Source organism: Anolis sagrei, chromosome 7, assembly GCF_037176765.1.
Source record: "Anolis sagrei isolate rAnoSag1 chromosome 7, rAnoSag1.mat, whole genome shotgun sequence".
Taxonomy (NCBI): Eukaryota; Metazoa; Chordata; class Lepidosauria; order Squamata; family Dactyloidae; genus Anolis; species Anolis sagrei.
This window is the reverse complement of record NC_090027.1, coordinates 20,177,153-20,193,245: the sequence shown is the minus strand read 5'-3', so window position 1 is coordinate 20,193,245 and position 16,093 is coordinate 20,177,153. Positions and strand designations below refer to the sequence as shown.

At 41.9% G+C, this 16,093-nt stretch overlaps 1 protein-coding gene across 1 annotated transcript; it reads right to left on the bottom strand.

Moving 5' to 3' along the window:
• Nucleotides 1-1,108: 1,108 nt before the first annotated feature.
• LOC132782823 (gastrokine-2-like) lies at nt 1,109-10,852 on the bottom strand. Its single transcript, XM_060787770.2, has 6 exons — nt 10,841-10,852; nt 9,913-9,966; nt 8,300-8,437; nt 6,296-6,400; nt 3,484-3,616; nt 1,109-1,464 (listed from the first exon to the last, which is right to left on the bottom strand). The coding sequence occupies exons 1-6, from the start codon at nt 10,850-10,852 to the stop codon at nt 1,373-1,375; spliced, it is 534 nt and encodes a 177-aa protein (XP_060643753.2). The 3' UTR covers nt 1,109-1,372.
• Nucleotides 10,853-16,093: the final 5,241 nt, after the last annotated feature.

Genomic DNA, 16,093 nt, shown 5'->3' with positions numbered 1-16,093 from the left:
CAAGAAACTTTGTTTAACAGACTTATGTTAAGTTACAACTTAATTCATGGTTCAGATTTACTATTTATTTATATCCAGTTTTAACAGTCACCTTCGAATTTGCACCATTATTCTCACTGATAGATTTTAACATTGACAATCGCCATTCCTATTCATTGATAGCGAAGAGGCGTCGAAACCAAATGAAAACACTTGCAAAAAAGTGACATATATCTACAAGTTGGTTGAAAAAGAACAGCCTTTTGCACCACTTTTTGGCATATATTTTTTATTGATTTCCATTACATATTTGGGAAGAAAAAACAATTAATGTAAATTTTTTAACCCAAATTCTTTTAAAGTAGTTCTATTACACCATAGTTACTTTGTCCAAGAAAGAAAGTAGTTACATAGAACTCCAGTGTTTGCAATGAAAGTCTCCAAGTCTTTGGCCTTTTCATGCAGGGCTTCCAAGTCAATGGGGCTTGGGAGTCCACTCCGGGTTTTAGTCTGAACTTTAACAGGTTGATCCAATAATAAAGAACTATGGCAGTCTTTTAGTCTGGGCTTTAACAAACTTATCCAACAAACATTTAACAAATTCATTTAAAAGCAGGAGCAAAACCGTTAGAATCCGCTTTGAGTTTTAGTCCGAACTTTAATTGATGTTATCCAATGAGGAAAGAGATCACAGGCTTTTAGGTTAATTTAATCCAATTAACTTTTAACAGCCTTGTCCAAAATAGGTGAAAAATAAACCATTTTGGAGATCACAGTCTTTAAATTCGCTTTGGGTTTTAGTCCGAACTTTAATTAATTTTATCCAATGAGGAAAGAGATCACAGTCTTTTAGGTTAATTTAATCCAATGAACTTTTAACAGCCTTGTCCAAAATAGGTGAAAAATAAACCATTTTGGAGATCACAGTCTTTAAGTTCGCATTGGGTTCTAGTCTGAACTTTAATGATACTGGAATCTAGTCTGAACTTTAATGGATCTGTTCAATTAGGAAAAAAACAACAGTCGAGTTGCATTAAAACTTTTGAGTTCGCTTTGGGTTTCAGTCCAAACTTTAATGAAACTATTTAACGAGGGGGAAAAATGTTTCAGTGTTTGAAGTCTAGTTTGGGTTTTAGTCCGAACTTTAATTGACTTATCCAATCAGGGGAAAAATGTTTGGAGATTGGAGTCTTTCGAATCCGCTTTGGGTTTTAGTCCGAACTTTAACAAACTCATCCAATGAGAAACTTTTATTTCTGACAGAGTGCCCAATGGGCTGAAACTCAAAGAGCTGCTTTACATGTCTGGGATAAATAAACCCTGGAGCGGATTCGCAGCCCGACTGACTCGGAAGCTGGAGCGGAATAGGTGGAGAGGCGGGCGCTTCATCCGGTTAGAAGAGGGAGATTCCTCCACATAAGTTCACATTCAGGATGAGGAGGTTGACCCTGGCACAAGCCCGGCCTCCCACTAATGGAGGCGGCCCTAAAGGGAGAGAAAAGGGGGTCAAGTCATTGCAGTCCCAGTCTGGTCTTGGATGCTAAGCAGGGTTGGCCTTGGATGGCGCTTGGAGGGGAGACCGCCAATGCAAGCCTATACACTCTATGCTAGCAAAAGTAAATCTGAGCATCATTTGCTTAAAGAAATCCCACTCAGGGCAAGGCTAAATACCTTAAAAGCACCAAATCCTGTCTGATCATGGAAGCTAAGCAGGGTCAGGCCTGGATGGTACTTGGAGGGGAGACTGCCAATGCAAGCCTATACACTCTATGCTAGCAAAAGTACCTCTGGGCATCATTTGCTTAAAGAAATCCCACTCAGGGCAAGGCTAAATACCTTAAAAGCACCAAATCCTGTCTGATCATGGAAGCTAAGCAGGGTCAGGCCTGGATGGTACTTGGAGGGGAGACTGCCAATGCAAGCCTATACACTCTATGCTAGCAAAAGTACCTCTGGGCATCATTTGCTTAAAGAAATCCCACTCAGGGCAAGGCTAAATACCTTAAAAGCACCAAATCCTGTCTGATCATGGAAGCTAAGCAGGGTCAGGCCTAGATGGTACTTGGAGGGGAGACTGCGAATGCAAGCCTATACACTCTATGCTAGCAAAAGTACCTCTGAGCATCATTTGCTTAAAGAAATTCCACTCAGGGCAAGGCTAAATACCTTAAAAGCACCAGATCCTGTCTGAGCATGGAAGCTAAGCAGGGTCAGGCCTGGATGGTACTTGGAGGGGAGACTGCGAATGCAAGCCTATACACTCTATGCTAGCAAAAGTACCTCTGAGCATCATTTGCTTAAAGAAATTCCACTCAGGGCAAGGCTAAATACCTTAAAAGCACCAGATCCTGTCTGAGCATGGAAGCTAAGCAGGGTCAGGCTTGGATGGTACGTGGAGGGGAGACTGCCAGCAAATGCCAACTTTGCCTAAGAAATGTATGAGCTCCCCATAAGGCAACAGATACATTTTAATCTGTAGTCTTATGAAAAGCCTGTTTTGCCCATAGAAACCCATAGAAGGAATCACACTCCCTTAGCCCTGGAATAATGGGAAACTACTTGAAACAACAACAACAACAACAACAACAACAAAACAACAACAACAACACCTTGCCTCCTGCACAATAATAATAATAACAATAAATATAATAATTTAATAATAATAATCTAATAATAATTTAATAATAATAATGAAACAATAATAATTTGATAATAAATGAAATAATAATAATGAAACAATAATAATTTAATATTTTAATAATAATAATTTAATTTAATAATAATAATCAAATAATTTAATTATAATAATGATATAAAATATTAATATCATATTTTAATGATATAATAATAATGAAACAGTAATGAAATAATAATTCAATAAGGATAATAATATATCATTAAAATATTATGATTAAATTATTACATTATTAAATACAAATAACTATAATAAAACAATAACAACATTATTATTAAATTATTAAATTATTATTCTTAAATTATAATAATAATGAAACAATAATGAAATAATAATTTAATAAGGATAATAGTATAATTTAAGAATAATAATTTAATAATTTAATAATAATATTGTTATTGTTTTATCATAGTTATTCGTATTTAATAATGTAATAATTTAATCATTACATTATCAATTATTCTTAAATTGTAATAATAATGAAACAATAATGAAATAATAATTTAATAAGGATAATAATATAATTTAAGAATAATAATTTAATAATAATATTGTTATTGTTTTATTATAGTTATTCGTATTTAATATTGTAATAATTTAATCATAATAATAATTTAATCATTTAACCATCATAATTTAATAATAACATAATTTAATTAAATAATAATAACAATTTATTTATTTATTTACCATATTTATATACCGCCTTTCTCAGCCTGAAGGTGACTCAAGGTTGTTTACAATACAACAATAATTTAATATAATAATAATTTCACAATATTAATAACAATAATTCCAGGCAAACTCACTTGCATACTCCGTAGCCCAGTAGGTTGTCAAGCCGCTGCAAATGGCCTGGATCGGGGCCCCAAGGGTGCCCATGTTGGAGACCAGTTGGCGAGAAATCCCATAACTTCTGCTAATGGAATGGATCGATTGGCCCTATATAGATTGCATGGCGAGAGGAAACTACAATGTAATGCAATCCATGGGATCTATAGCACTTTTGAAAACTTTTAAAAAACTGAAAAATCCAACCATACAATTCACCATTCTGGACACAAGGTGGCAGCAAAGATATAACAAATGCATATACAATGACTCCACTAAGGTTGAAAAATCCACTACCGGATATACTCGAGTATAAGCCGACCCGAATATAAGCCGAGGCAGCTAATTTTATCACAAAAAACTGGGAAAACGTATTGACTTGAGTATAAGCCGAGGATGGGAAATGCAGCATCTAGTGGTAAATTTCAAAATAAAAATAGATACCAATAAAATTACGTTAATTGAGGCATCAGTAGATTAAATATTTACATAAAACTGTAATTTAAGATAAGACTGTCCAACTCTGATTAAACCATTATTCTAACCTTCTTCAATGTAAATGTGCTTATGTATCCTTCCAATAATAATAAAGAGAGTAAAATAATAAATGTAATAATAATAATAATAATAATAATAATAATAATAATAATATAATTGAGGATGTCATCGGGATTCTTGGGGAGGTGAGGCCAACCACATGCATCCTAGACCCCTGGCCATCCTGGCTGGTCAAGGAAGCCAGAGGGGGTTTGGCAGAGCGGGTAAAGGTGGTGGTTAATGCATCCCTTCGGGAAGGCAATATTCCAGCCAGCTTAAAACAAGCTGCTATAAAACCACTGTTGAAAAACCATCACTGGACCCCACTCAATTTGTCAACTTTCGGCCAGTTTCCAATCTCCCCTATTTGGGCAAAGTCCTGGAACGTGTGGTGGCCTCGCAACTCCAGGAATTCCTGGTGGACACAGACTATCTAGATCCGTCACAGTCTGGCTTTAGGCCGGGGCATGGTACCGAGACAGCCTTGGTCGCCTTAGTGGATGATCTTCGCCGGGAACTGGACAGGGGGAGTGTGTCCCTGTTGGTTCTGCTGGACCTCTCGTCAGCCTTCGATACCGTCAACCACGGTATCCTTCTGGGACGCCTCGCGGGAATGGGCCTTGGGGGTACTGCTTTGCAGTGGCTCCGGTCCTTCCTCAAGGGTCGCTCCCAGAAGGTGTCACTAGGGGACTCCTGCTCAACCCCACGGCCATTGTACTGTAGAGTCTCGCAGGGTTCAATACTGTCCACTATGTTATTTAACATCTACATGAAGCCATTGGGAGAGATCATCCGGAGTTTCGGGGTGCAGTGTCATCTGTACGCAGATGATGTCCAACTCTGTTACTCCTTCCCACCTGCTACTAAGGAGGCTGTTCAAGTCCTGAACCGGTGCTTGGCCGCTGTGACGGACTGGATGCTGGACAACAGATTGAAATTAAATCCAGACAAGACAGAGGTACTCCTGGTCAGTCGAAAGGCCGAACAGGGCATAGGGTTTAACCCTGTGCTAGACAGGGTTACACTCCCCCTGAAGGCGCAGGTTCGCAGTTTGGGAGTGATCCTGGACTCATCGCTGAGCCTGGAGCCCTAGGTTTCAGCGGTGGTCAGGGGAGCTTTTGCACAATTAAAACTCGTGCGCCAGCTGCGCCCGTACCTTGGGAAGTCTGACTTGGCCACACTTTGGTTACATCCCGTTTAGATTACTGCAACGCTCTATATGTGGGGTTGCCTCTGAAGACTGCCCGGAAGCTTCAATTAGTCCAATGTGCGGCAGCCGGGTTACTAACGGTAGCGGGGTACAGGGAGCATACAGGGAGCATACAGGTAAATTGGGCTGGAGTCGTTTAGGGCTTTATAGGTTAACACCAGCACTTTGAATTGTGCTCGGAAGCTGACTGGCGGCCAGTGGAGCTGGTGCAACAGAGGAGTTGCACCAGCTCCACTGACCGCCAGTCAGCTTCCGAGCACAATTCAAAGTGCTGGTGTTAACCTATAAAGCCCTAAACGACTCCAGCCCAATTTACCTATCCGAACGTATCCTCCCCTCTGAGCCAGCAAGATTACTAAGATTGTCTGGAGGGGCCCTGCTCTCGATCCCACCGGCCTCACAGGCGCGGCTGGTGGGGACGAGAGACAGGGCCTTCTCGGTGGTGGCCCCTCGACTCTGGAACTTCCTTCCACTGGAGATCAGAACTGCCCCTTCGATCTTAACGTTCAGGAACCAGGTGGAAACCTGGCTTTGGGAATTGGCATTCAACGAATGAGCCATGATCCTGTGATATGGATGGATGACGACAAATAATTACTTTGATGACGACTGACCACTGTAATCATATGATTGTATTTTTGCCATTTTAATTGTTTCAATGTTTTAATGTTTTAGTGTGATTTAGAAATATGATGTTTTAATGACGGTCTGTAATATTGATGTTGGAAACCGGCCCGAGTCCCTCGAATGGAGGTGAGACTACCAAATAAATACAAAACTACCAAATAAATAAATAAATAAATAAATAATGGAAATGTAATAATACCAGTAATAATATCGTAAAATAATACATGTAATAACAATAATAAATAAAGTAAAATAATAAATGTAATAATAATAATAGAGTAAAATTGTAAATGTAATAAAAATAATAACAGAAGAAAATAATAAATAACCTTGACTCGAGTATAAGCCGAGGGGGACTTTTTCAGCCTAAAAAAAGGGCTGAAAAAGCTGAAGCCGACACACATTCTGCCACCTACCTGATGGGTCATTTGGTCCAGCTGCGATATATTTGGAAAGTTGTTCCGGTTCATCCGGGACACGACACATATCCTCTTGTAGGGCATGTGGTAGGCGATCATGCCCTGCAAGGCAAAACCCCCAAGGATAGCATGAGCAACGGAAGCAGCTGAGAGAATGAGAACTTTTCCTTCTTTGCACGAACTTGGATTCATGCACAAAATTACAACATGGAAGAGCTTTGCTCAAATCCTTCCTCTGCCACGGAAACCCCATTGGATGACATTTGAAACTTTACTTGATGGTACACTGGACCTGTGCTATCATCCATCTATATAAATAAAAATGTAATGTTTGTTTGTGGGATTAACATAACTCAAAAACCACTGGACGAATTGACACCAAAATTGGACACAAGACACCTCTCAGGCCAACAAGTGACCATCATGCATAAAAACACTGAAAAACACAGCAGAAGGGACTTAAAAAGTAAAAAAAAACATTACAACACATGTGCAAAACCACATATATACAGTATACACAAACACACATATACTCAGACTGGGCCACAGGAACGCGTGGCAGGCAGAGGCGGCCCTAGGTAATTTTCAACAGTAAGCAAACAGTATTTTGGCACACCCACCCCCTCCCAACCAATAATTGATATGTATTTTCTGTTTGTCGTGGGAGTTCTGTGTGCCATATTTGGTTCAATTCCATCATTGGTGGAGTTCAGAATGTTCTTTGATTGTAGGTGAACTATACATCCCAGTAACTACACTTGCCGCATTTGCTCCCTTGCCTGGCCCGCTTTGGGTCCGGAGGCGTGCCTGAAGACCCCGGCGTGTGCACCAAAAGTCACCTCTTCTCCTGACTTTTTCCTCAGCCATTGGGACCAAGAGAGAGAGAGAGAGAGAGAGGTGGAGATGCCCACCTTTCCTGAAGGTAGGTGCAAAAACAAAGAAGGGAGCGGAGGTGGGAGATACCTCCAGCCAAAGGGTCTCTCTCTCTCTCTCTCTCTCTCGGTCCCAATGGCTGAAGAGGAAGTCAGGAGAAGAGGTGACTTTTGGTGCACACGCTGGGGTCTTCAGACACGCCTCTGGACCCAAAGCGGGCCAGGTGCGGCGGCTCCGTCCCTTGGCCCACCCATGGATTGGGGAAAGAAGAGGAGGCGGGTGGAGAGCCAGGGGATCGGGAAAGGGAGCCAGTCATGGGGAAGGGATCGAACACGGAGAACGATTGAGCGCCGGCTCTGCTCGCGTACCCAGTGGCCGGGTGGAGCAGGAACGAGAGGGGCTAGGCAAGGCTCAAGGGCCCGGCCCCTTTGGGAAGAGGATCGCCTGGCAGCGAGGCAAGAAAGCCGAGGCTCCCCCCGGACTGCTAGGGCTGTTGTGAGCTGAGGGGGCGCTCCTCAAGTGGCAGCCGAGGGGCATTTACAGAGGCGCCTCTGCACCCCTGGCAAAAAAAAGTGTTCTGCGACCACTTACTTCGCGTAATGGACGAGCTGCCCCTGGTGGCAGGGGATGGCTAGTGTGTGTGTGTATGTATTTCACATACATACATATATATATATAAACACATTCATATATATATAAACACATACACACATACATGCACATACATATACATACATACACATACACTTATCTGTCAATCATATCTCTCTTATCATATCTATCTCAGTCATATATATTTCAATCATATCTATCTCAATAATATCTATATATCTAATATCTATTATAACTCTGTCATATCTATCTGATCATATCTATCTCAATTATTTCTATCTAATCATATAATATCTATTTCATATCTATCTAATCACATCTATCCATCTCAGTCATCTCTTTCTCTCTCTCTGTCAATCATGTCTATCCTATCTGCATGGCCATCTATCAGGAGGGCTTAGATTGTGTCTTCCTTTATGGCAGGAAGAAGTCAGACTAGATGGCCTTGAGAGGTCCTTTCCAACTCAAGGATTCTATAGTTCTATGACTCCCAGTATCCCCAGCGCCCTTCCTTACGCTGTTGTAATCCACAATGGCGTTGCTGGAGTGGGGTCCGGAGTAGATGTTGAAGGCAGCCACGTTGGTGTGGTGGTTGATGTTGACCGTCTGGTAGACCGTGCTTCCATCATTCCCTTTGTTAATCAGCTGGATGGCCTGGGGACAAAGGAGGGCATTGCAGTGGATGGAGGCAGATCACCTAGGGGTGGGCTAGATGACCTCAAGGGGACCCCTATAGAAAAGGCTGCCCCATCCAATGAACAATGTCCAAATGAAGGAGGGCATTGTGGTGGATGGAAACGCATGAGGTCATAGCGGTGGGCCTCCTGCAGAAACAAAACTTTTGCAGTTTATTAAACTTTTCCCGTGTTTTGATGATCGAACCAATTAGCAAATGTAATTTATAAACCAGGAACAAAAATCATGTTACGTAGTGTAATACAATAATTTAATATAATAATATAATACAATTATAATATAATATATTAATATAATATTATAATATTAATATAATATTATAATATTATTAATAATTATATTATATTATATTATATTATATTATATTATATTATAATAAATATTATGTGCTATAGCAGGTTGATGTCCCTATAGCAAACAACAACAGATCTTCAATAAAGTCCCCTATGACCTTCTTGCAAGCAGCTTAGTCCAATGTGAAATAGATAATGTTCCTGCAAGATACACATCTGGAAAACATCTTGATATCTTCATGGAGAACAAGCTGAACAAGAGCCAAGAGTGTGATGCAGCAGCTGAAAAAGCCAATGGGATTTTGGGCTGCATCAGAAGAAGTCTAGTGTCTAAGACTCTAAGTCAATGGAAGTCATGATGCCTCTCTATGCTACTGGATCTGTTTATCCTCCAGAAGAGAGAAAGTCATGAAAGCCATGAATAAATAGGTGAAAGGATGCCATTAGGAAGAGGGAGCAGGCTTCCTTTCTACTGCCTTGGAAACTAGGACTCAGTGGAGCCATGGTAAATGACAGGAAAAGAGACTCCATCTGAACATGAGAGCCGTTCAGCAGTGGAACTCTCTGTCCCGGAGTGTGGTGGAGGCTCCTTCTTTGGAAGCTTTTAAACAGAGGCTGGATGGCCATCTGTCAGGGGTTATTTGAATGCATTATTCCTGCTTCTTGGCAGAATGGGGTTGGACTGGATGGCCCATGAGGTCTCTTCCAACTCTAGGATTCTATGATTATATGGGGAATAACTTTTTAGAACTGTTCAACAGTGGAACTCTCTGCTTTGGAATTCAGTGGAAGCTCCTTACTTGGAGGCTTTTAAAAGAGTCTGGATGGTCACCTGTTGGAAGTGCTTTTATTGTGCATTTCCTGCATGGTGGCAAAAGTGGGATAGACTAGATGGCCTTTAGAGGTCCCTTCCAACTGATTCTGTGACCTGTTCCATCTTTTGGTGGCGGATCCCTGCTCCAGTGAGGGATAGAATATATGACCTCAGGAGGACCTTTCCAGGGACATATGGGTGCATCTACACTGGAGAACATACTCAATAGACCCCTGGAAGGGTCCTCCTGAGGTCATCTAGTCCATCCCGCGTCAATACAGACAGAGGAAGACAGACTTTAAAAAGAAGCAAAACTGGGTACTTACATTACTTGCAGACACTATGTCTGTAAGGAGCCCCAGGAAGGTGACTGCAAAGATCTTGAAAACGGAATGAAAACATAAGATTAATGCAAAAACACTTTAGGCAAACTTTTTATTTTTCAAAAATTGAGAAAAAAAATACATGCTTACCCATAAGTCTTCCTTGCCTAAGAAATCCCAATTGAATTAACGGGGTCCCCATAAATGGACCATAGATGCCATAGAAAGACTTTGTACACTTTCCCGCACAGACCCCGTCCTATCTTGCTATATTTCCTGGACAACACGTGCAATGTATTACAAATAGGTGATAACAATACAATTTATTTAATTATTTTTATTTATATTGTCAGGAGTAACCAGACATTTGGCAAACAATACATAAAACAATACAATAAAAAATAATTAAAAAAAACACATGTAGAATTAATGCAGTTTGGTCCCACTTGAATAATAATAATAATAATAATTTTTTATCGTGTCAGGAGCAACTTGAGAAACTGCAAGTTGCTTCTGGTATGAGAGAATTGGCCGTCTGCAAGGATGTTGCCCAGGGGACACCCGGATGATTTGATGTTTTTATCATCCTTGTGGGAGGCTTCTCTCATGTTCCCACATGAGGAGCTGGAGCTGATAGAAGGAGCTCATCCGCCTCTCCCCAGATTCGAAGCTGCGACCTGTCGGTCTTCAGTCCTGCCGGCACAGGGGTTTAACCCACTGCATGCGCCACCGGGGGCTCTGACATAATAATAATAATAATAATAATAATAATAATAATAATAATACAATAGAGGGTCCAGTCCAGTCCGGGCCAAACTACAACTCCCATGTTCCACAGCACTGAGCCATGGCAGCTCAAGTAATGTCAAACTGGATTAGTTCAACAGTGTAGATGATAAAAACCCACTTTGGGAACACCAAATATACTTACAAGAGTCCTCATAGTGGCTCCTTGCTTGTATCTGGATCTATGGGGATTTCTGGCTTTTATATAGATGTCTCCACTAGAAGTGCATCCAAAGACATGGAGTCTGCTCAAATATTGATTCTTCTCATTCCGGACCGATGGGAAGCGATGCTTTCGGACGGATGAGAAACTCTGCATAGAAAGCTAAATATTGTCTTTGCTAAATATTATTGACTGTCTTCTCATCCATCCTAACGAAGCGAAACATGATGACTGGACGGAGCAAATAGGCATTAGAAGTTAATGAGCCTTGTTGGTCTATTGATACAAGACATGTAAACTGGGCTTAGGATGGTGGCTTTTAGGTGGATGTATTCCTTATAAGAAATAATGTATTTTTGCTGCAAAACGACATGACATTTTCAGGCACTGGGTTGTTGTATTGTCGAAGGGTTTCATGGCCGGAATCACTGGGTTTTCGTAGGTTTTTTCAGGCTATATGGCCATGGTCTAGAGGCATTCTCTCCTGACGTTTTGCCTGCATCTATGGCAAGCATCCTCAGACTACACAGAGAAGCCATTGAAATCCACAAGCATGTGGACAATTTCAACAGAAAGGAGGAAACCATGAAAATGAACAAAATCTGGCTACCAGTATTAAAAAACTCTAAAATTACAACAGCACAACAACAGAGAGGAAACAAACAAGGACATCTAATCACCTCTCAACAAAAGTTTGCTCTAGGTACTGTCAAGCTATTATATGCTAATCAAGGTGATCAGTTGAAACATTCACACCTAGCTCCAGCAGACAAGAGTCCTTTGCCCCACCGTGGTCATTCCACAGATATATAAACTCTTTTTCCTACTTCCAACAGACCTCACTACCTCTGAGAATGCTCGCCATAGATGCAGGCGAAACGTCAGAAGAGAATGCCTCTAGACCATGGCCATATAGCCCGAAAAAACCTACAAAAACCCAGTGATTCCGGCCATGAAAACCTTCGACAATACAATTTCAGGCACATTTTAGTGCCTCCTGGCACATTTTGCACCCAACCCCCCATTCTAGTTCCTTTGCAGTGCCCAAAGGATGCATCTGCACCATAGAATGAATGCATTGTCTTTACAATGCCCAAAGGATTCCTCTGCATCAAAACAACAGAGAGGAAACAATCAGGGACAGCTAATCACCTCTCAACAAAAGATTCCCCCAGCCACTGCCAGGCCATCAAATGCTAATCAAGGTTTCCTAGTTCCAACAGACCTCACTACATCTGAGGATGCTTGCCATAGATGCAGGCGAAACTTCAGGAGAGAATGCCTCTAGAACATGGCCATATAGCCTGAAAAATCCTGCAACAACCCAGTGAATGCACTCTCTTTGCAACTCCCAAAGGGTGCATCTGCTAACATCAGCGATCCCTCATGCCCAAGTGGGATGGTCTTCGAAGTCCAGGGTCTTGGCGGTGGATCTGTCGGTGACCTGCATGCTTTTCTGCAGTTAGGACATCGGTTTCCAGGTGGAAGGTGCTCCTGACAAGTGATGACTCTGTGGAGCTGACCCCTCCCCCCCAGGACTCTGTAAAAGATAGTTCAAAATCAGGGAATTCATAGTTTTGTCAAGGACACTGATATTGGAGGTGACCTCCCCCCCCCCCAGGACTTTGTAAAAGATGGTTCAAAACCAACAAATTCGTAGTTTTACCAAGGACACCAGGTTGGAATGATCCCATAATATCCTATCTCTCCCCCATGTGGGAACCTAAGGCTCTTTCCATGGCCCCACATGGCAATGCCCCTGCAATCCACACTTAATGGACTTTTCTATGAACCTTTAGAAACCTTTTCCTCCCCAAGCTTCATGAACTTCCACTATGATTTTAGGCTTTCAATTGACTTTTTGGTGGGTGGGGTGGGTTGATATGATTTCTTTCCCCTCTTTTAGGAATGTATACCTTATGAACCCCATATATGTCTGTATAAAATATGAAATGTCACCTTTTCATGAACTCAGCCACACATGGGCTCCAAGAGACTTCCTCTTCCCTCCTGGGCCAGATAAGCCCCCAAACAATCAGGACTCAACAGAAACTCTTGCATGAACAATAGGACAATGGGCACGATCTTTCAGACATCGGAGTTTGCCCATCTGGAGGATGTGCCCCATGGCAAATGTAATCATTCCTCACCACAGGGGACATCCTGCCTAAAGAGGCTATTGATGTCCCCACAGCCTCCTTCTTTGTTGACATTCCTCAGGCCGATACCAGAAGCCAGATACTATCAGATACTATCAATCAAACCATATCCCTGACCCAAGGTTTTCAAAAGGTTCTGACTTTTGGTCAGACAAAAAAATGTATATTGCCACATTCAAAGACAATTGAAGACCCAGCTTGAAGACTGCCAAAGTTATCGCGGGCGATTATCCATACATTGAGTCACTTAATCCATTCATTTCTTCATTGTTTCCCGCCTGGACCGCCTCCTTCTTCCCCATTGGCCAAGAGGCCGAAGCGGCGCTGGCTTGCCCATTGGCTGAGGCAATCCTAAGCCGGCTATGCCTCTCCTCCAGCTGATGTCTGTATGTATGTGTGCATGTGTATATGTATATTGTGTATATGTGTGTGCTTGTGTATATGCATATATGTGTGTTTATATGTGTGTGTATGTGTATATGCATATAGGTGTATATGTATGTGTGTGTATGTGTATATTTGTGTGTGCTTGCGCATATATATGTGTGTGTCTGTATGTATGTATGCATGTGTATATGTATATTGTGAATATGTGTGTGCTTGTGTATATGCATATATGTGTGTTTATATGTGTATGTATGTATATGTATATAGGTGTATATGTATGTGTGTATGTGTATATTTGTGTGTGCTTGCACATATGTGTGTCTGTATGTATGCATGTTTATATGTATATTGTGTATATGTGTGTGCTTGTGTATATGCATATATGTGTGTTTATATGTGTATGTATGTGTATATACCCCTAAACGGTTCTGGCCCAAGCTACCTATCCGAACGTATCTCTGCCTATCAGCCCGCCAGGACCCTGAGATCTTCTGGGGAGGCCCTGCTCTCTATCCCGCCTGCTTCACAGGTGCGGCTGGCGGGGACGAGAGACAGGGCCTTTTCTGTGGTGGCCCCTCGGCTGTGGAACGCCCTTCCCATGGAGGTAAGATCAGCCCCCTCGCTAATGGTGTTCCGAAGGAGATTAAAAACTTGGATGTTTGAACAGGCATTTGGTTAATCAGTGCAATGAATGTGACGATTACAGGAATGGAAATATGGACGACAAATTTGGATCACGACTCTAGTTATGAGATGCATTGTTGTTATTGTTGTGTCAATATTGTATATTGTGCTCTAATGGTTTTAAATTGTATATCGTTGATTGATCTTATCCTTGTTGTAAACCGCGTTGAGTCGCCTGTTAGGCTGAGAAACTGCGATATACAAGTTAAATAAATAAATAAATATATAAATATATGTTTATAGGTGTATATGTATGTGTGTGCTTGCGCATATATGTGTGTGTGTATGTGTGCATGTGCATGTGTATATGTATATGAATGTATGTGTATATGTAGGTAAAGGTAAAGGTAGTCCCCTGACATTAAGTCCAGTCATGTCTGACTCTGGGGTGTGGTGCTCATCTCCATTTCTAAGCCGAAGAGCCAGCATTGTCCGTAGACACCTCCAAGGTCATGTGGCCGGCATGACTGCATGGAGCGCCGTTACCTTTCCGCCGGAGCGGTACCTATTGATCTACTCACATTTGCATGTTTTCAAACTGCTAGGTTGGCAGAAGCTAGAGCTGACAGTGGAAGCTCACGCCGCTTCCCGGAATCGAACCTGCGACCTTTCGATCAACAAGCTCAGCAGCTCAGCGCTTTAACCCACTGCGCCACCGGGGGCTCTATGTGTATATGTATATATTGTTTATTTTGGGGGGTTTTTTTAAGTCTGCTGGGTTTTTTTGTGTGTTTTTAGGGTGATGGTCACTCGTTGGCCTAAGAGGTGTATTGTGTCCAGATTTGGTGTCAATTCGCCCAGTGGTTTTTGAGTTATGTTAATCCCACAAATGAACATTACATTGTTATTTATATAGATTATATAATGCACTCCTCTCTCAAATAATGCATTATATGTTTTGGGCTGTGCAGGCTCTCTTCCAAAGTGTGCCCAGCGCTGTTTGCTCAGAGAAGAAAGAGCATCGTTTTCGGGGTTTGTCTTGCAGGCGTTGGCGTTCTTCGCGGGCAGTTCCACTTGAGGCTCATCCCTTCTAAGCCTGTGGCAAATATTTGGCCCAAGTGCCAGGATTATTCCACTAGGAAACACAATTCGAAAAATGTTCTGTTCCTGGTTCAAAAAGGTTATTACTCTGAAAGGAGTTGTTACACTCCAGAAAGAAACGTCGTTGTTTTCAAGGCTAAACTCTGCTATAGCAGGATGTCCCTCCTGCAACACTTGTCAACACTTCCAAAACTGTTGCAAAGATCATCCCTTATTGACAACATTTGGATTCATATTCCTCCGTTCAATCAATATTTACCTTTTGATGCATTTTTGCTCCATGCATTTGGTCAGATGGAGGCCATTCAAACCTAAGCTTTGCAAACGCCTCTTAAGCTTTAAAGCCAAAAGGCTCCCACTTATGCAACCAGTTGGGCTTTTTTTCCTCTGATCCAGAAGAGCCGGGTTCAGATCAAGTCAAGCAGATATGTAGGGCCTTTGCCCTCCCAGGGATGCATGCATGGGTTGCCATTGATGCCGCACACGGAAACTGATCATGCCTGTACATATCTAGTTTCAAACCAAGCCCAAGGCTAAAGAAGACACCATCAAAGCCCTCCCGACAGATGGACATACAGCCCTAGATATAATAATTTATGCTGGGGAAAGTAGAAGGTAAAAGGAAGAGGGGCCGACCAAGGGCAAAATGGATGGATGGCATCCTTGAAGTGAATGGACTGACCTTGAAGGAGCTGGGGGTGGTGACGGCTGACAGGGAGCTCTGGCGTGGGCTGGTCCATGAGGTCACGAAGAGTCGGAGACGACTGAACAAATGAACAACAACAACAAATATATATATATATATATATATATATATATATATATAGGTAAAGGTTGTCCCCTGACATTAAGTCCAGTTGTGTCCGTCTCTGAGGTGTGGTGCTCATCTCCATTTCTAAGCCGAAGAGCCGGCGTTGTCCGTAGACACCTCCAAGGTCATGTGGCTGGCATGACTGCATGGAGC

What these genes read in the sequence shown, in the direction of transcription:
- LOC132782823 (XM_060787770.2), bottom strand. An exon ending in CCATTGTGGATTACAACAGC is followed by an intron (nt 6,401 to 8,299) that starts GTAAGGAAGGGC and finishes TTTGCCTTGCAG; the next exon opens with GGCATGATCGCCTACCACAT. An exon ending in TGGACCAAATGACCCATCAG is followed by an intron (nt 3,617 to 6,295) that starts GTAGGTGGCAGA and finishes CAATCTATATAG; the next exon opens with GGCCAATCGATCCATTCCAT.